General features: G+C 41.5%; 1 protein-coding gene across 1 annotated transcript in view; it reads right to left on the reverse strand.

Moving 5' to 3' along the window:
- Positions 1-21,090, reverse strand: part of LOC134531191 (mitochondrial import receptor subunit TOM70) — a 118,955-nt gene that overhangs the window by 44,219 nt on the left and 53,646 nt on the right. The window contains exon 8 of the mRNA XM_063366833.1: positions 11,579-11,803. Within this exon, the coding sequence (XP_063222903.1) occupies positions 11,579-11,803 (225 nt within the window). The remainder of the gene's footprint in view (positions 1-11,578; positions 11,804-21,090) is intronic.

Here is a 21,090-nt window from a genome sequence, read left to right on the forward strand (position 1 = left end):
CACAACTGTGTGGCGGCACGCGTGATTGGCCGTGACAACTTCGAGTACCACCCGGGCCAACTCCAGCTGGCTACCACGGGGGACGCCTGCTACACCCAGGGCGTCGCGACGCTGGAGGTGGACGTGCGGGACCAACGGTCCGTCACGACGGCGCTGGTGGTGGAGCAGTTACGTGATGACGTCATTCTGGGGCTACCCTGGCTCTACGAGCAGCACGCAGCCATCGACATCCGGGCCGGCTGCGTCCACGTCGGCACCCAGGGGCGGCGGACCATCCACGGGCTGGGTAAGCCTACTCCACCAGCAGTAAACCAGGTCAGTCTCGACGAGTTCCAGCATGGAGTTCCCCCCGAGTTTCGTGCTACCATCCAGCAGGTCCTCGACCACCAGTGTAATGTGTTTGCGTCCGCGGACCCGCTGAAACGTACCACCATAGCTGAGCATGCCATCCCGACCCATCCTCACGAGCCAATGTTTATCCCACCCGGTAGCTACGGCCACGTTGGTAAACAGACCATCCTAGACCAGGTTCAGGACATGTTGCATGACGGGATAATTGAGCCTAGCGAAAGTCCGTATAATTTCCAGGTCGTGTTGGCAGAAAAAAAAGACGGGAAACTACGCTTCTGTGTCAATTTCAAACCTATCAATAGAGTGACAATTAATGCCCCACCCCCCCTGCTGAACATAGCCGACACACTTTCAGGCCTGGGTAACGCCAAGATATTTTCTTCCCTCGACCTAAAATCTGGGTATTGGCAGGTGCCGATACGTCCGGCGGACCGACCCAAGACGGCGTTCACAGCCCCGGACGGGCGGAGATTTCAGTTTTGCGCGATGCCATTCGGCCTACAGGACGCCCCCGCTACCTTCCAAGGGATGATGACACGGGTCTTAGACAACTACTCGGGCAAATTTGCGGCCGCGTATCTGGACGACATAATTGTTTGGTCTCAGACGTGGGAAGAACATGCGCATCATTTAGCATTAGTCTTGGAACGCCTGGCGAGCCATGGTCTTACATGCAATCGCGAAAAATGCCACCTGGGGACCACAGAACTAGATTTCCTGGGCTTAGTGGTTAACAAGGACGGAAACCGACCCACGGAAAAACAGCTGAGTGTAATTATCAACAAGGAGCCCCCACGCACGCGCAAGCAACTGCAAAAGTTCTTGGGGCTAGCTAACTGGCTGCGAGCCTTCGTCCCAGAGTTCTCGGTAGTAGCGGCGCCGATGACAGAACAGCTGTCACCCAAACGTCCGTTCAGGTGGACCGTGGAAGCCCAAAACGCTTTTGACGAGCTAAAACGCAGATTTCAACAGTGCCACTTACTCGCGCGGCTGGACCCAGGCAGACCCCTGATCGTACAAACAGACGCGAGCGAGAAGGGCATCGGGGCCATCCTGTTACAACTCGGCGACAACGGCGAGCCTCGGGTGATTGAATATGCAAGCGCCAAGTTCGGTGACGTCGAGCAGCGGTATAGCGTGAACGAGCGTGAGTGTCTAGGCGTAGTTTGGGCCCTCAGACGCTACCGCCCACACCTGGAGGGGCAGAAATTCGTACTGAGAACGGACAGCCAATGTCTCAAATGGCTGGCCACGATGCAGGGGCGACGTTCGAAGCTGACGCGTTGGGCCATGCTTCTACAGGCCTTAGATTTCGAAGTCGAGCATGTACCGGGAAAACAGAACGAACTAGCGGACGAGCTGTCGCGAAATCCGGACGTCACCATCACAGCCTGTGACGATGCGGAGTGGGAGGAGCTTTTGCCACCACCCAGCGGGCGCATACCCAGGACCCCGCGCACCCCGACAACCCAAGCCGCATTGTGTGCCCTAAACCTTGACGTCACACCGACATTACCGCCAGGCGCGGAGCTTGATGACTTAGACGCCTACGTGCGAGCGGCCCAACTCACGGACACAGACACACAGGAGATCGTGCGCCGTTGCGGGAGCGGAGAATGTGAAGGCTACCGTGTATTGGACGGGACACTGCAGGCGCGACCTAAGGGGACAGCTGGCCAATGGCGGACGTTCGCGCCAGCCGCCACCCGCCGGGAGGTGTTTGACATGTATCACGTGAACAGGCTAGCCGGACACCCCGGCGCAGACCAGACGCGACACGATCTGCGGGAACAGTTCTACTGGCCAGGGGTAAACAAGTTTGTACGGGACTGCGTGAGGAGATGTAAACATTGCCAGAGGCACATTGCGCGCCGCACCGACGGGACAGCCCAGCAGGTACCCAGGCAGCCCACCGAGCCATTCCATACAGTCGCCATAGACCTAATGGGACCATATCCCCGCACGCCCCGAGGGAAAAGATTTTTGTTGGTGGTGACAGACTGCTACACGCGTTGGGTGGAGGCCTACCCCCTTGCGAACATCCGCGCCGGCACCATTGCACGCAGCCTGGAAACGGAGTTTTTTCCTAGGTGGGGGTACCCCCGGGTCCTGTTGTCGGACAATGCCACCCAATTTGTCGGGCGCCGGTGGGCGCAGCTGGGGAGAAAATGGCGGGTAATCCTACACACCACCCCCGTGTACCACCCCCGCGCGAACCCCACGGAACGACGCAACCAAGAGGTGAAGGTTCAACTGCGGTTGAGGCTCGCGGATGACCACGCCCAATGGGACACGCACATCCCGGACGTTCTGTACTGCATCCGGCAACGGGTGAACGCGGCAACCGGCGAAACACCAGCCACCATGGTCCAGGGGCGGAACCTCACCCTCCCCGGGGAATATCACGTGCGGCAACAACAAACGGACTCGGACGTAGAGAGCCCCGAAGGACGCCTGAGGCGATTGGCCGAGACGCACGATAGGGCGCGACGTAACCAGGCAGCTTACCAAGCACAACGCACACCCGAGACGACTCGCCCGCCCCCTGAACTGAAACCAGGCCAGCTGGTTTACGCGAGGCTCCACCCCCTCTCCTCCGGCCGACGCAACTTCTGCGCCGGCCTGGCGCCGAAGTGGTTTGGCCCGGTGGCGGTGGCGGTGGTCAAGGCGGGGCCCACGGCGGTCGTGATAAAGTTACCCTCAGGCCGGGCCGCGAAATATCACCGGGACGATGTGCGCTTGGCACAGGAAGAGACGGAGGCGGCGGACGGGGCGGAAGAGACGGAAACGAGACGTGACGGAGCAGGGACGCGGCAGGAAGAGACGGAGGCGGCGGACGAGGCGGAGACGGGGCAGGAAGAGACGGAGGCGGCGGGCGGGGCGGAAGAGACGGGAACGAGACGTGACGGAGCAGGGACGCGGCAGAGAGAGACGGAGGCGGCGGACGAGACAGACGGGAGGGCGGCCGCACAGCTGGTCACGTCCACCCCAACAGACGGGGGCGGGTTCAGAGGCTTCCCGGACCTGGGGGCGGGACAGGCGACGCCCCTCGCAGTCACAGATGTCCGGCCGAGGCGGCTGTTCGAAGACTCGGGGAGTGACGTCTCGCCTTTCAGGGGATTTCTCAGGGACACGCCCGGAGTGACGGAGGGCCAGTCGACATCCCAACCACTGATAAGGTGGCCGGAGGAAGTAGAGAGTAGGCCGGGTTCGCCGGACGAGCCATTATGGCCGCTGCATTACTCGTTGGCAGACTCCACGTTCAGGGTGACAGTAACCGAACCGCAGGAAGACGAAACACCGCGGGAAGAGAGGGGAGACCGGGCGTCACAAGACCCAGTTCCGGCTCCGCGATACACGCTACGACCCCGAGGGATCGCGAGGAAGCACAGCTGTTGTTGATAAGGGGGCGACCACGCCCACAGGCGACCCAGCGGAAACGTCGACATGACCGGCTATTCGAGGGGGGGGCAATTGACGTCAGCCGGGGCTACGCCCCATGAGCCTGGTCAGTCTCCGTTTCCTCAACATTCCTCTCCCCTTCCCCGGCATTTGTACCGCCATGTACGTAGTCGTGTGTTTGAATTGCGCGCCACGAACTACCACAAGAGGGCGCTTAGAAGCAGTGCGGCGATCCCTAAAATTGCTATGTTAATATTAATTGTAAGCCTTTTTGTTGTTTTCATCCATCTTCGCCCCAGTGCTGTGTAATTTACTTGTGTTTTCTTTAATTTAAATAGGTTACCTTAAATAACTATAGACGTTGCCCGGGCGGACCCGAACAGGCACGGACTTGGACGAGGGTAGGAATGCTTTTATATGAATTATCATTAAATAAGTAAATAGTAACGAACTTTCCATTGTCAGTAATTTTTATATATTTTTAATGTTTATCTGTAATTTACTCAACTTTCGCCGGGGCACGGAGTCGTAGAATATAGTAACGGTAATTGTGTTGGCGCGAAGGGCGCCATGTTGCCACCTGCGAGCGATGAGCTCAGCCCAGTCCATCTTCATCACTGACCGAGAGCAGACGCGCCAGCACCCCGGGGACTTCAACCTTTGTTCAGCACTGACCAAGTAATTCTGTCTCGTTAATTATTTCTGAATCTCTTTCGTACGTCATCCTCGGGGCAGCTCTCGGCCAGCGGGCTGTTTAATTAATTAATTGTCTCAGTCGAGTTTTTTCATCACCGTGTAATAAGTATACTTTGCAGCATGGCCACGTGTGTGGACCATGCCCTCACCTAAACCGATTCGTGCCTCAGGCTTTTTAACCGTGTAATGTGTAACGTGTAACGGGCGTGTAGAGAGACGTGTTAGTGAAATTAAATCTGGAGAATAAATATAAAGTGAGTACTTATTTAATCACGTGGTGAGTGAGGCTAGGAGTGTGGCGTGCCCGACGCCTAGAGCGGGCCAGGTCTGGGTAGCTAGGATAGAAAGGGCTGGTAACTCGTCCCCACTTGGGCTACGTCACGCCCTGAGTGAGAGACTCCGCCGGGTCCACGTGCCCTTCCACGTGGTGGCGCCCATAGTTAACATCTCAAAATCACCGGCAATGCGCGATCAGCCCTCAAATTGTTACACCCAGCTGGCTTTAGGAGGGAAACAGTAATTCATTGTTTATATGCTGTAGAGTGAGGTTATCTTTGAGAAATGAGTTCCCGTAAGTATTTAAACAACCCTAACGTGTTCTGTTATATTTGTGGTAGTTATGTAACTGCTAAGCAAAGACAAGACATCAGTAGTGCTGTGAGAAATGTCTATTATGCTTACTTCAGCATAAAACTTGGTGATCAAAACAAAAACTGGGCACCGCACAGGGTATGTCGTACATGTGTCGAGGGACTGAGACTGTGGAAAAATGGTGTAAAAAAAAATCAATGCCCTTTGCAATTACAATGGTTTGGAGAGAGCCACAAAATCATATTGACTTATTTCTGTATGGTTAAAGTTCAAGGTCATAATGCAAAACTAAGAAGGACATACAATATCCTAACATTCCTTTGGCCATACGACCAGTTATACATTGTGAATCTCTTTCTATCCCAGTTCCACCTCCCATTCTTGAAAATGTGCTATAGAACAGCTGTTCAGAAAATGAATGTGATAATGCTGATGATTACAAGTCCAAACAAAATTCTGCACCAAAATTATTCACTCAAAATGAACTTAACGATTTAACTCGTGACTTAAATTTGACAAAGGATGCTGCTCAATTGCTTGTATCAAGATTGAAAGCAAAAAGTTTCCTACCTGGTGTTTCATTCTCTTGGTATAGGACTCGAGAGAAGGAATTAATAAAATACTCTAAATTAGAAGACTCTCTGGTTTATTGTTGTGATATTGAAGGTTTATTGAATTTCTTTAACGTCACTTACAATCCAAGTCAGTGGAGGTTATTTATATACTTGTCCAAAAGTAGTCTCAAAGGTGTAATTTTACACAACGGAAATTTCTTTGGTTCATTACCCATTGCGGAATCAGTGCATCTCAAGGAAAAGTGAAAATCTCAAAAGTTCTACTAAAATGTGTGAACTATGAAAAACATTCTTGGACAATTTGCGGTGATTTAAAAGTTGTTGGTATGCTACTTCGTCTACAATCTGGCTACACAAAAATGCTGTTATTTGTGAATGGGACAGCAGAGGCAAAGACAAACACTGGCCCAAAAGAAAAACCGTACAACCCGGTTCACAGAACATAAGAAATGTACCACTTGTTCAACAAAGCAACATACTATTACTTCCTCTTCATATTAAAATCGGATTAATGTTGCAGTTCACTTAAGCACTTCCAAAAGAAGGGGACTGCTTACATTATTTGGAAACAAAATTCTGAAAATATCTTATGCGAAACTGAAGAAGGGGTCTTTGTGGGATCGTAGATCAGAAAATTAATGAAAGAAAGTATGTTAGAAAAAACAATGAGACCTGTAGCAAAAAAGGCATGGTTTTCTTTTAAAACAAGTTCGGGCCAACCTTTTAGATAACAAAAAACATCTAAGAGTACAAAAGAATGGTTAAAGAAATGTTGGAGGATTTCATGAAATTAGGATGTAAAATGAGTGCTAAACTTCACTTCTTACATTTACATATTGATTTTTTTCCCTGCGAATCTAAGCAACATCAATGAAGGACAAGGAGAATGTTTTCACCAGGACATAAAAGATATGGAAAAGAGATACCAGGGAAAGTGGGATGTAAAAATTATGGTGGACTACTGCTTCATGCTTAAAAGAGATGGCACTGCTGAAGGAAGACAATCGAGGAAGAGAAGTTTCAACCCACAGACAGATCTTGAAGTGAAATCAGCGAAAACTATGAATTAAATTGTCAGATACCATTGTTTTTTCATAATAGTCATAGAATTTTAAGTGAGAATAATAAATTATACTATTGTCCACTGTAATGCAAGTGCATTGCAATTTCATACTGGGTTAATACAATACATGACTTTTAAATGAAACTCAAATTGTTCACTGTCCAAAAATTTCATTTACTTACAGGGTTTTATTTACCCCTGGTCCGAACAAGCGTTTTGGGATGCTAAATAGTGGCTAACTTCTTTAATAGTTTGGTTATAATTAAGATTGTAGCAAATAATTTAGATAATAATGTAATAGAATTTAAAAGTGAAATCATTCAAAAATATTATGTTACAAGAGAGAAAATTGATGAAAAACAACTTAATTTTAAGTTTTCAGCATTTTTCTCTCTTGCTACGTAACATTTTTTTATGGTTTGTTTTAATATTTCATTTACATTATTATCTAAATTGAATATTATAAAAACCTTACATGATACAGGAAAAGTAAAATTATATTTATCAGCATAAAAAATACTTCTAGAACCACCTAAATCTCAAAACATTTTCCCAAAAATTTTAAAATTTCGCATAGTGTTATGATTAAAAATACTCTTTTGTATATAAATAATCAGTTTGATCAATGCATGGTCAGTTTTTCTACAGTTTCTTGCATTTTACACTAATCTACTATGGTTCCATATACATATATATCTATAAATATAAATATAATATTTATATATGGAACCATAATAGATTAGTGTAATATATATATATGAAACTCTCGCAACTCTCGCCACAGCACTCCTCGTGGATCTCCTACACCGAACTCTCGTCGTACTCCATTGCTGCAGTCACACACACACACACAAACAAACACACACACAAACACACACACACACAAACACACACACAAACAAACACACACACACAAACAAACACACACACACACAAACACACACACACACACACAAACACACACACAAACACACACACACACAAACACACAAACACACACAAACACACACAAACACACACACACACAAACACACACACACACAAACACACACACAAACACACACACACACACAAACACACAAACACAAACACACACAAAAACACAAAAACACAAACATACAAACACACAAACATACAAACACACAAACACACAAACACACACACACACACACACAAGGGTCTACGCTACCCCCCGTCCTCTCCGCATCCCCTGTGGCAACCTGCCTCGCGCGAGCTGCCGATGCCCTTCTCGACGCTTCGGGCGTCGGGTCGGCACAGGATGACGCGACTGGCCACCGCCATGCTCGTCACTTCTAGAAGGGCGCCAGGGTCTATATAAGCCTGGACGCCGGCCTCCGCGACAGTGGCTTGGCGAAGGGAAGTGCGGCGGCGAGTTGGAGTGAGCTCCTCGGCGAAGGGAGTGCAACGGCAGCAATGGAGTGTGACGAGAGTTCAGTGAAGGAGGTCCACGAGGAGTGCTGCGGCGAGAGTTGCGCGAGGGGTGCGGCCCAGCGAGGTGTGCAGTGTGTGAGGACTGAGATACTGAGTGCGAGTATTGATTAGTAGGCATTTTAAGTAAGATTATGTATTAGTGTTATAAATATTAGCAGTTAATAAAACTGTGCTAAAAAAAGTAAATAATTGGGCTATCCCTACATGATCCCAGTCATTCCCACTCAACAATTATTAAAATAGTAACACTATACCTATATATATATGCATATATGTATATATATATATATATATATATATATATATATATATATATATATGTATGTATATATATGTATATATATTTATTTCTATTTTTCTTTTGCATAAATTATTTTTGGCATAAAAAATCTCCATTGCACATTTAAATTCAAATAGAAAAATATTCAATTTTTGTAAATATAATTTGTAGAGCCAATATTTTAAATATGAGATTTCAACATTGTTTTTATTATTTTATGAATTCTATTTATTCATAAAGACAGCATAATATTGAAAAAATATGACACTAAAATGTTTCATAATATTTTTTCTAGGGGTGTGCAAAGCTTCAAGTATTTGAAGTCGAATCAAAGAAATTTTTTTCCCTCGACTTTGGCTTCGACAAAAATAAACTTCGAGTGGAAAAGTCGAAGATTTTTGCCAGAAACGTTTGGCCCACTATTTGGATCAATATATATATATATATACTGCCAAAATATATTTGCGGCGGGTAATTTCCCGTTTATGTATATTAATTTGTTGTTTATTATACCCGCTGACACTTTTAAAACTAATATTTACTGCGCAGCTGCGATATAATTGTTTTATTTACATTTGCCGGCTCAATTCGTCACTAGGCCGAAGTAAACCAATATCGTAAAATAAAATCACGGTATTATTTATTTGGGGAAATAAAAAGTGACAACTTGCCTTAATGTTAGCACCTTTCCCGTGAAGATAATATGTAGTTTAATTAAGGTAGGTTATGTAGCAATGAGCAATGCATGCTTGAGTTAGCGAATCGTTTGCCGACCTTTCTAGTACATTCGTAATTTACAGAGATTACCACAAAATGGCGATCACCTTAATTTTTATAGAGCGCACAAAATGATTCATATGTTACGACGGTTAGAAACGTAACGAACCATTTAGGAATGCGGGAACGCCATGTTTGTTTACATTCGTCGATCGATAAAGGTTCAGCCCAGGGAGCATCTATCCTTACGGAAATGGAGGAAGCTCAAGCTTAAAACTGATGTCACTTATTTTGACCTCGCTGTTCTGTCACAGCAGCAGCACTTAACTCTCAGCGGCGGGAATGTGAAACTCCAACCGGCGTGCATGCGCAGTGCAGCTCTGACACTATACCTTTTTCCCCATAACTTTTTTCTTGTTTATTTACTTTTAGTGAATGTGGTTTGCTGAATGTATTTTATCTGAAAGTATGAGAAGAACATTTCAAAAATATATTACGACGGCAGTTAACAAGTCAATTTAATCCCTGAAAATGTGCTACAGCAGTCCTCTGGCATGCAATCAAATATACAGTAAACCATAACCAGAAACGCTGAGGCCTGAAAGTTTTATATTTAGAGCACCTGTTTCAATTGTTATAAATATATCTTGACAGCTTTGTTTTTATTGTATTTTAATTGCACTTACAATTTAATTTTGGTTTAAGGAGATATACTTAAAATAGGCTTTTAAGTAGGTTTTTTTTTTGTTTTATTATAGGTAGTAACTAATAAAAACAATACACTATTAATACTAGTAATGAAAATTATTTTATTTCAAATCCTTCGACTTCGATTATCCTTCGACATTCCTTCGCACAATATAAGCTTCGCTTCGACTTTGCTTCGCATTTAAAAAGAGACCTTCGCACATGCCTAATTTTTTCACAAACAGTATCATTTCAAAGGATACATGATGCACTTTTACAGTACAATAATTTGTAATGAGCACATCTAGGTCACAAATACTTGTTATAAAAACAAAAACAATAATACTAATAATAAATATAATAATACTGGAAACATATTTTGTGTGAAAAATATACCTACATCGTAATGAAGTTGGAATACCAAAAAAATATAAAAATCTAGTTTTATAATCTGTTTGGTACATACATTTTGGTACAAACTTGTTCTAATCCAGACCTTAACAGCTAGCTACAGCCTTAAATGCACATACATAAATACTTAAAAATGTATTCACTTGAAGTTGTAGGTAGTTTGGTGTAGGACTATTAATGGTGATTCATGAATAAACGAGTTGAAATGTATTTAAACTTTAACTTTTATTCTTCTCAAATTGAAGAAAAAAAAAATTGATCATTTTACAAGAAAGCTCCACACTAACTTCTGCCGTTAACTATTGGACCAGCGGGACACCACACATCTATGGCCTACAAATTCTAGTCAAATAGTGTGAATATACTCAAACAAATATTCATAATTGATTGTGGCACGGTCCCGGCAACCAGACGTGAAATGAACTGCTCTAGGCTCTCATTAAATATTTGTGCGAGCCGCCGCCCGGCACGGTACTTGAACAATGACTGAAGAAAGAGGCTACGCAGCTGCATCCCCCGAGGAAGTGGCAGGTGGCAGGAGCACAACCTCCCCAGCCAATCACAGCACAACACCCACAAAAAATATAACCGCACTAAAATTTCTGAACTCTCGCAACACAGCTTTTCTTGGGGGTAGGGGGGGAACACCTAGGCTTTTCTGATTGGCCGGTGTACCAATGTGATAAAATTATTCTCTCTCCTGGGAAAGGATACCTGCCGATGTTAGCATCAGAAGAATACATACAGAAACATCCAGAAAGCCTCGCCAGCATGTCGATCACCTGTCCACCATCCTTCCTTGCACTAGCACAATACACAATGTTCCAGAATTGCAAAAAAACTTACAAATAAATAGCCATGTAAAATATAGGAATGAAATAAATATTGATAGCAAATAAAATACTGAAAAAAGCATACACACACAAGTACTCAGCAAACAAAGTGAGAACCAGTGAAAACCTAGTTAAACAGCTTTTCTGAATAACACAATTGAGTATCAAAATTGCTTATAAGAATATAAAGAATGATAAAATACAAGTATGAAAAAATAGGTCACTATGACCATGGCTCATTTTAACATCTGATACTACTGCATTACTTAAATACATAATGGCACTAAATTACTCTGCAAAGCTGGGAAGGGCAGGGATCTGCAACACTAAAGCCTTCATTCTGAATAAATTACATTAATTGAATTAAATATATTATAAAATGCTTATTAAAAATGCTGATTAATTTTATGATTTTAGTTTCATTTTGGTGTTATATGAGGTAAACAGAATTGGCAGTGAGCTCAGTGGTCTGTTTTCAAACAATGTGGAGAGACAGGGTTCAGAGGGACGAGCGACTCACCTGGGCGTACAGCGTGTAGCACTCGGAGCAGCCCGGGAAGCGCTCTATGGCCGACTGGAATGCCCGCATCACCTCCTGCATCATCTCCATGTTGCGGGTGTTGAACGCGTGCCGATAGTCCGAGTAGCACTTCTGCACGTACGAGATGGGGAAGTTGGGGTTTATGGCCACTGACTTGTTGAAGTCCGCGATGGCCTCGTCCATCTTCTCCATCAGCAGGTGGACCTGAAGTGGTCCCATCAGCAAACAATCCCAAGTCACATCCGGTGGAGCTTGTAGCTCCTACCCATGTACACACATGGTGTGCAGAACATAACAAGAAACCATGCCATTTGAAAACTGCTCAAGATATCAGAGTGGCGTCTGTTTACAAAAAATAATTTAAGAATACTCTTAGGGCAGATGAGTAGTTCTGTTAAGAGTGAAAAATGCTATAACAAAAGTTTACAGAATAATTTTTAGACAAGAAACACTGGGTAGATTCTTAAAAGCATTCAAGAGACTAGCATTACACCTTTATCTTCATTTCTCCACCATAAAATTAAATGGTTACTACTAACATCTCAAAGTTTCCCTATGCACGACGATAAGAACACGTGGGATTGCAATACACAGTGATTTAAATATAGCGGGAAATTTGAAGGATTGGTGTTTTATATATGACAAAATTGATTAAATAAAAACAGAATTTTGTCAATGATTAAAATAAGTTTAATAAAAATTATAAGAATCAACAATTGGTAGCACTACTAGAACTCTGGTATGCAAAATTATTTTAAGTAGAGTGGCTTATTATTAGTTAACATTTCAACACATCACTTATATAATGACGATAAAACAAAACTGACCCACAGTTAAAACTTCCATGATAGCCTTTTCACCCCTTTTCCGAATAAATAAACAAAAATGGTAAAGTAAAAACCCATGCTATTAAATCATACTGTAAGTTATTCTTACACAGTTTGTGACCTCCAGATTAATTTGCTTGGATAATTTTCAACTATTAAAATTAATGTACTCCCGTTTCACTGCCTTTGGGGTAGAATTTTGAATAATAGCAAATTCACCCTACGTAATTAATTATATACATAACTCATGCTCAGTTTCTTACAGCCAGCTTTATTTGCTATGGATAGGAAAGGGAATTTTTCGGTACTTTCAAGTGGCATAACGCGGTATTTTCAAACCCAGAAAGCGGTACTTTCAGGAAGGGAAAACCGGTGTTTTCATATTAAGTGTTTTAATGATTCCGCAATAGTTTTCTCGTGATGTATAAAGAATTTTAACCTTCTGATGCTTCCAATTAAGTGAATTAATAAATGGGGAAGTGTTTTTTTTTAACTGAGGAAACAACATAATACATATGAAAACTTAGCAAATACAGTAACATTTCAGTTATTGAAAATAATTACTAAAAAAAAAGTTTAAAAAATACACAGACAACCCTTAGCAAATACTTATAAAAACAATGTAATTCACTGAAACACTTGGCGAATAATATTTCATCTTTAACATAATGTCTATGTCAGAGGAAACAGCGAAGTTTAACTTTCAAAATAAATTGCAGTGAACATTTCAATATTTTCTTGTTTCAAACGATGACGCTTATCACTTAGAATGTTGTTGTAGTTAAAAAAACCTTTCACAGTCAACGTTAGCACAAGGTACCCAAACAGACTGCAAAGCAGCACGAGCAAAGTCAGGATGGTTCACTGAAACCACCATAAAGAGTGAAACAATGTCAACAGTTTGGTTTTCACTCAACTTTGTTTGCACAAGGAACTGCAGTTCCTTGTACTCCTGAAGTAAAATGTCTTCACAGAGCTTGGAGAGCAAAAACAGCTTTTTCAACTTTTTGTCGAGTTCGGGAGAGATGCTTTCGAGCACAATTTCTGAGAAGGATCACCTGCCTTTAATGACAGGAGTTTTGTTGATGCATGTAATGCTGCTGTCACCAAGGCAGATGTGATTTTCCCTTTGAAGACCGTTTTTTCACAAGCAATCAAGAGCTCATTTAATTTCAGCCCAAAGTTTCCACTTGTAGAAAGCTGCAAAACCTGCTCTATTTTGCGGATTTCACCACTGAGTGTGTGACTGCAAGGATATGATGACCCTTCCAGTTTCTTGATAAGGTGTAATGTAGCCTCACACACTTCTTTTACAAAAACTGCCTGGATTTTCACACACTTAACATCATCCCTTGACGCAGTAAAGAAGTACTCTACTCCAGTGTTGTTGATACAGGAAATTTCATCACTGGTCAAAAATTCAACAATGGCCTTATCGGCGAGGTAGGAGGCGGAGTCGTAACAGGAAGACCACCTTGTCAACACTGGCATTGGAAACAGGGGAATGTCCTCACCTGGTAACTTCTCATCCAGGAACTTCTTAAACAAATGTTTTCTCTTGCGTGTGTTTAAAAATGCTGACTTTACTTTGGCAAGAGCCTTCTGAAGGTCAGGGAGGTTTTTTCCAAGCTCATTTACAACTAAATTGAGCTTGTAAGCCCAGCACTGCACAATAAGCACATGGTCGGCAATGATGTCTTTTAGTGTGTCAAAACACTTTGCCATGTATCTGCCAGAGTCCGAAACCAACGCTAACATGTTGTCAAAGTCAATGTTGTACTTCTTTAGGGAATCCAAAATAGCCCTGGAGCAGTTTTTGGTATTGGCTGTTTCCAGAGTATGGACATCACCAACAACAGTATCAATTTTGTCACTGCTATCAATTACTTTAAATAGCACAACAAATACACAGCTTCCTCTTGAGTCCATAGTTTCATCACACAGAACAACTAACAGTTTGTCTTTCACCTTTTCTCTTACTACATAAAATCTCTCTTGCTGCATTGATGGAAGATGCTTTTCTTTTAGTACTCTTAGACAAGGAATATCTCCAGCACCTTCAACAAACTCGTTTTCAAGTTTTTTTTAGCGGAAAATTTGCTTTCCGAAAAGTTTCCGTCACTTCATTAGCCGAGGTACTCAGCTGGTTTTTCCTTCCTTTCCGCACTACTGAAGCATGTAGCGATCAAAGTCTGCAATTTTGCTTCAGGGAAACCTTTTTGTGCACTGATGTGCTTGGCAGATTTTAGGTGTTTTTCTGAAGAATCTTTACGCTCTGACGCAACCTGGCACTTACTAAATTTGCACATTACGGTGCGGCTATCCGAGCAATAGAATCCGTTTTTCTGATATTGAAATGCCTTGTCGCGAGCACTTAATTTATTGTTTGGCATTTTCGATACCTACTCTCACTTCAAATCACTTTTGGAATGTTTTTAATTCACCATGATCAAATTACCGATATTTGCCAGTAGTACAAGACAATTTGTTTATTTACATCTACATACGTACGTGCGCTAGGCAAGTTTTACCGTGACTGCTGTCGAGCAGGTGCGCACTGCGAAGGTCGTTTTACTTCCGAGATGGGTTGCGTGGGGGGTAGTGAAGTGTGTTGACTATGAGGGAGGGAAAGCTATTTTTAGAGTAAAGCAGTCCGAAAGATATTCGCCTAGCAACACAGTGACGTCATCCTGTCTGCATTACAACCACCCACATCTCTCTTTGTCACTATTGCCCTCTTCTCTATCAAGTCACGCTTGGCCAAGCCAGTCTGCATCATCCCTCCCTTCCCCGGCCGTTACATAAATACAGTGAAACCTTGCTATTACGAGAGTTGACAATGGCTAGAGAAATCCTTGTAACTATGAGTACTCATAATAACCGAATATAGAAAATTTAAGTCTAAGTTAGATTCCTGAACTTTCCAAAAATGTTTCAATTTCACACCATATCTCGAAAACGGTGCACTTTAGTGAAAAATTGGATAGAATAAAAGTTGTAGCAAATTAAATCTATATATATAAAAATGAAACCCGTTTTCCTTGGTCACGGCATCACGCGTGAACGGCTGGACCGATTTCACTAATTTTTTTTTTGTTGTGTTTGCTATGGTCAGGAGAAGGTTCTTATGAAAGAAAAAATTAAGAAAATTGTGCGGAAAATTAGAAAATTTAAGAATAATGAATTCCTATTTCCCTTGGTCACGCCATCACACGTAAATGACTGAACCGATTTCACTAATTCTTTTTTTTTTGTGTTTGTTATTGTCACGAGAAGGTTCTTATGAAAGAAAAAATTTAACGGAAAATTAGAAAATTTAAGAATACTGAACCACCATATATAAAATTATTTCCAAACTAACCCAACACTTTGTACAATATAAATATTTTTAAAGTAACCTTATGACGTTTGACATAGAATTGACAGAATGTTTGCTGCAAATATCTTCAAAGAGGATGTAAAGAAACTGTATCGTTTAGGAAATATTTATCAACATTAACGTTTTACTACATATTGTACCGGTACATTCGGTACAGAGCTGCTGGCGCAGGCTATTCTGGCTGTGTACATTCTGCCTAGGCCATTGTCATGCCATAATTCGTTATTACTGTGTTGCAGTTTAAAAATAGAAAAACAAATCAATACATTGTGTAAACATTTTCTATGTTTGTTTTTGTGTGATATACTTACTTATAAAGAAGAATACAACCGTTTTCTTTAATTTACAGTTGAATTTTCATTTTTGAACTTTTTTAATGTAAATTTATGTCGTTTGACATATAATTGTTTTAAAGACTAAGAAGATTTTTGTTTGCTAATAAGTGTTTGTTAATCATGGTAAGTTCACAGCTTCATATTGATTTTTAGAACTTTTTGGTGACTACACAATACTATAATTTGGTATACATGGTTATACAGAAAATGTATGAGAGCTTTTTATTTTCAGTTGGATTTTCGTTTTTAACAATGCCACCAACCAGACGTACAAGCTTAGGCCGCAGAACTCGAAATACGGCAAGTCAAAGAAATATACGAGCAAATCAAAGTGATGAGCAACGCGAAGCGCGAAATGAACTTGAACGGAATCGATATCAAGATAGGAATGTTGTGTTTAATCCCCACAGAGCTGCATTCAGTTATAATGTGGCAATTGATTACAGTTCAGAGCAAATTTTTGCTATTGGACTAATGAATATTGTGTGTCCACATTGCAAGGCATTGAAATTTAAAAATGAAGCCCCTGGATTGTGTTGCGCCAGCGGCAAAGTCAAATTCACGCCATTTGTACCGCCACCAGAGCCACTACATTCATTGGTTTCTGGAATTGGCCAAGATTCTTATCATTTTTTGTCTCATATCCAGCAGTACAATAATTGCTTTCAAATGACATCATTTGGAGCAACAAAAGTTATTCGAGACAATTTTATGCCTACTTTCAAAGTAAGTAAGTATAATGGTAAACAATTTTTTTAGTTTTACAACCATGTAGCTGGTGCAAAATATGTTGAGCCAGTGATGTGTTTATTTTGTAAGCAATAAGTCAAATACTTAATAATAGTCTATAATCAAATGACTTAATCAGCAACATTTTATAACATGTTGTATTTCATAGTGGCATGAGCAAGGTGTTCCAATACTTGGTAAAGACTATTACCTAAAGCTGCCATTGAAGGCTGTTCAATGTCGAGGTTTAAAGTAGTTTTAATTTGAAAAAATGATGTAAAGTATTGTGGCAATATTTTGCCAGCCACATGGTGTTACAATTTGCTATACAATTACCTATATACATATTTATATTTTTGCAGATTCAGGGTCAAATATATCATCGAACAGGTTCCTTATTGCCAATGCCTGATGAAGACTATAAATTTTTGCAAATATATTTTATGGGCAATTCAGCTAGAGAAGTCGATCAGCGTTGCGCACACAACAACTCAGTGAAAAGATCCATTGTGGAACAACTTCAAACATTTTTCCATCAACACAATGAATTAGTTGCATTATTCACAACTGCATTAGACCGCATGCCATCAGATAATCACAAAATTGTCATCAGAGCCGATAAGGCGCCCGCACGACAACATGCTGGACGTTTTAATGCGCCAACAATTGATGAAGTGGCTATTGTTGTCGTGGGTGAAAATTTAGAAAACCGAGACATTGTTTTACATCGGCGGAACAATCAGCTTCAGCGTGTGTCTGAAACACATTGATCATATGATGCCTTACAATATCCTATCTTATTTTGGCAAGGTGAAGACGGCTATCATTTTTCAATGAAGATGATAAATCCAGTTACAGGTAAATTGTTAACAATATGTTTACTACATTAAAATATATGTTTACTAACTTAAAATTTATATTATTAACACAAAAAATTGTTTACAGGTGCTGACACGAACAAATAAGTTAGTTCAATGAATTATTATTCATACAGAATGATGGTTCGGGAAAATGAGGACAATCACATCTTAAAATGTCGGCGTCTATTTCACCAATACGCTGTGGATATGTATGTGAAAGTTGAAACTGAACGATTGAAATTTATCAGGTTGAACCAGGCAAAACTCCGTTCCGAGGAATACATTCATCTTCGGGATGCCATTAATGCTGATGGAAATGCACAGAATGTTGGCAGAACAACTATTCTCCCAGCAACATACGTCGGAAGTCCGCGTCATATGCATGAATATGCTCAAGATGCTATGTGCTATGTACGACATTATGGCACACCAGATTTGTTTATCACATTCACATGCAATCCAAAGTGGACAGAAATTCAACAAGAATTATTTACTAGCCAATCACCCATTGATCACCACGATATCACTGCAAGGGTGTTCAAAATGAAATTAAAATCACTCATGGATTTTATTGTTAAGCATCGCGTGTTCGGCGAGACGTGCTGTTGGATGTACTCAGTTGAGTGGCAAAAACGCGGATTACCACATGAACATATCCTCATTTGGTTGGTTGAGAGGATAATACCGAATGAAATTGATCATGTGATATCAGCAGAAATTCCCGATTATAATGAAGACCCACTGTTACATGAGGTTATTACAAAAAATATGATACATGGTCCATGTGGAATATTAAATCCCAACTCTCCGTGTATGGTTGAAGGAAAATGTTCAAAACGCTACCCAAGACAATTAGTAGCAGAAACTATTACTGGAAATGATGGATATCCACTTTATCGCCGCCGATCCATTGATGACAATGGAAAGTCAACAATAGTCAAATTAAATCGACAGGACATTGAAGTTGATAATCGTTGGGTTGTTCCGTTTTCGCCATTACTCTGCAAGGCATATAAAGCACACATAAACGTCGAATTTTGCCATTCCGTAAAATCTATTAAATACATTTGCAAGTATGTGAACAAAGGTAGTGATATGGCTGTCTTCGGAGTTGCTGCTGAAAATTCAAATAATGAAGTCACTCAATATCAAATGGGTCGCTATGTTAGTAGTAACGAAGGCATGTGGCGTATATTTTCGTTTCCTATACATGAACGACACCCTACTGTTGTTCACTTGGCCGTACATTTGGAAAATGGTCAACGGGTGTATTTTACAGATGCAAACGTATTACAACGAGTTGACAGGCCACCATCGACAACATTAACCAGCTTCATTGAAATGTGCCAGAATGATGATTTTGCCAGAACGCTACTTTACTCCGAAATGCCAAGATATTATACCTGGAATCAATCATCAAAAAAATTCCAACGACGTAAACGAGGACAGCCAGTTCCAGGTTATCCACAAGTATTTTCCACCGATGCACTAGGCCGTCTTTATGCAGTCCATCCCAGTCAAGACGAGTGTTTTTATTTGCGTTTACTGTTAGTAAATGTTCGTGGTCCAACATCATTCCAACATCTGCGAACTGTTAATGGTCTATTGTGTGGCACATACAGAGAAGCCTGTCAACATTTGGGATTGTTAGAAAATGACACTCATTGGGACCACACTCTCGAAGATGCTGTGATTTTGTCAAATGCTAAACAAATACGAACATTATTTTCTATAATTTTGTCTACATGCTTCCCATCAACACCGACTGATTTATGGCATAAATACAAAGATCATATGGCGGAAGATATATTGCATCAGATGCGTCTTAGAACATCGAATGCAGATTTACAAATGAATGAAGAAATTCACAATGAAGCATTAATTTTAATTGAGGACATGTGCTTGATGCTTACCAACAAAGTATTAACACAAATAGGAATGATAGCACCCAATCGCCCAATGCACGACTCATTTGATCAAGAATTGAGACGCGAAGCTCAATACGATTCTGAAACATTACGAGAAATGGTTGATATAACAGTTCCCCTTTTAAATCAACAACAAAAATATGCCTACGATACGCTCATGAAAGTAGTGAACGATGGAACTGGTGGATTTTATTTTTTAGATGCTCCTGGTGGAACTGGAAAAACGTTTTTATTATCATTGATTTTGGCCACGATTCGATCGAAAAATGGAATTGCACTAGCCCTAGCTTCATCAGGTATTGCAGCTACGTTGTTGGAAGGCGGTCGAACAGTTCATTCCGCTCTCAAGTTGCCGTTAAACCTTCAAATAAATGAAACTCCAACTTGCAACCTTTCGAGGAATTCTGCCATGGCCAAAGTGCTGCAGCAAACCAGATTGATCATTTGGGATGAATGCACGATGGCACACAAAAAATCTTTGGAGGCATTAGATCGCTCAATGCAAGATTTACGAAATAACAAAAACCGGTTTGGTGGTGCAATGATACTATTGGCAGGTGTTTTTTTGACAAATATTGCCAGTTGTTCCACGCTAAACGCCAGCTGATGAACTAAATGCATGTTTGAAGTCGTCCATTTTATGGAAATACATTAAAACACTTAAATTGAGTATAAACATGAGAGTCGAATTGCAAGGAGACCAGTCTGGAGAACTTTTTTCCAAACAACTGCTCGATATTGGTAATGGTAATATTGCTGTTGATACATCATCTGGATACATTACATTCCCTACCAATTTTTGTAACTTTTGTGAATCAAAGACCGAACTCATGGAGATGGTTTTCCCAAACATTGCTCAAAATTACGTAAATCACGTTTGGTTAAGCGAACGTGTTATATTGGCTGCAAAAAATGTTGATGTGAACGAAATGAATTTTCTGATTCAAGAGAAAATAGCTGGCGAATTGAAGAATTACAAATCAGTTGATTCCGTTACTAATGAAGATGAAGTTGTCAATTATCCAACAGAATTTTTAAATTCGCTTGAATTACCCGGCTTACCACCTCATAATCTGCAATTAAAAATCGGATCAGTAATTATTATGTTACGGAACATAAACCAGCCACGTCTGTGTAATGGCACCCGGCTTGCGGTGAAGAAATTATTGAACAATGTCATCGAAGCCACAATTTTGAAAGGGAAGTACAAAGGCGAAGATGTTTTAATCCCACGCATCCCTATGATACCGAACGACATGCCATTCAGCTTTAAGCGTTTACAGTTTCCAGTGCGGCTTGCATTTGCAATGTCAATAAATAAATCGCAAGGGCAGTCGCTAAGTGTATGTGGCATCAACCTAGAAAATCCATGTTTTTCACATGGCCAATTATATGTCGCCTGTTCCCGTGTCGGAAAACCATCAACATTATTT

Source organism: Bacillus rossius, chromosome 3 (assembly GCF_032445375.1).
Source record: "Bacillus rossius redtenbacheri isolate Brsri chromosome 3, Brsri_v3, whole genome shotgun sequence".
Lineage (NCBI taxonomy): Eukaryota > Metazoa > Arthropoda > Insecta > Phasmatodea > Bacillidae > Bacillus > Bacillus rossius.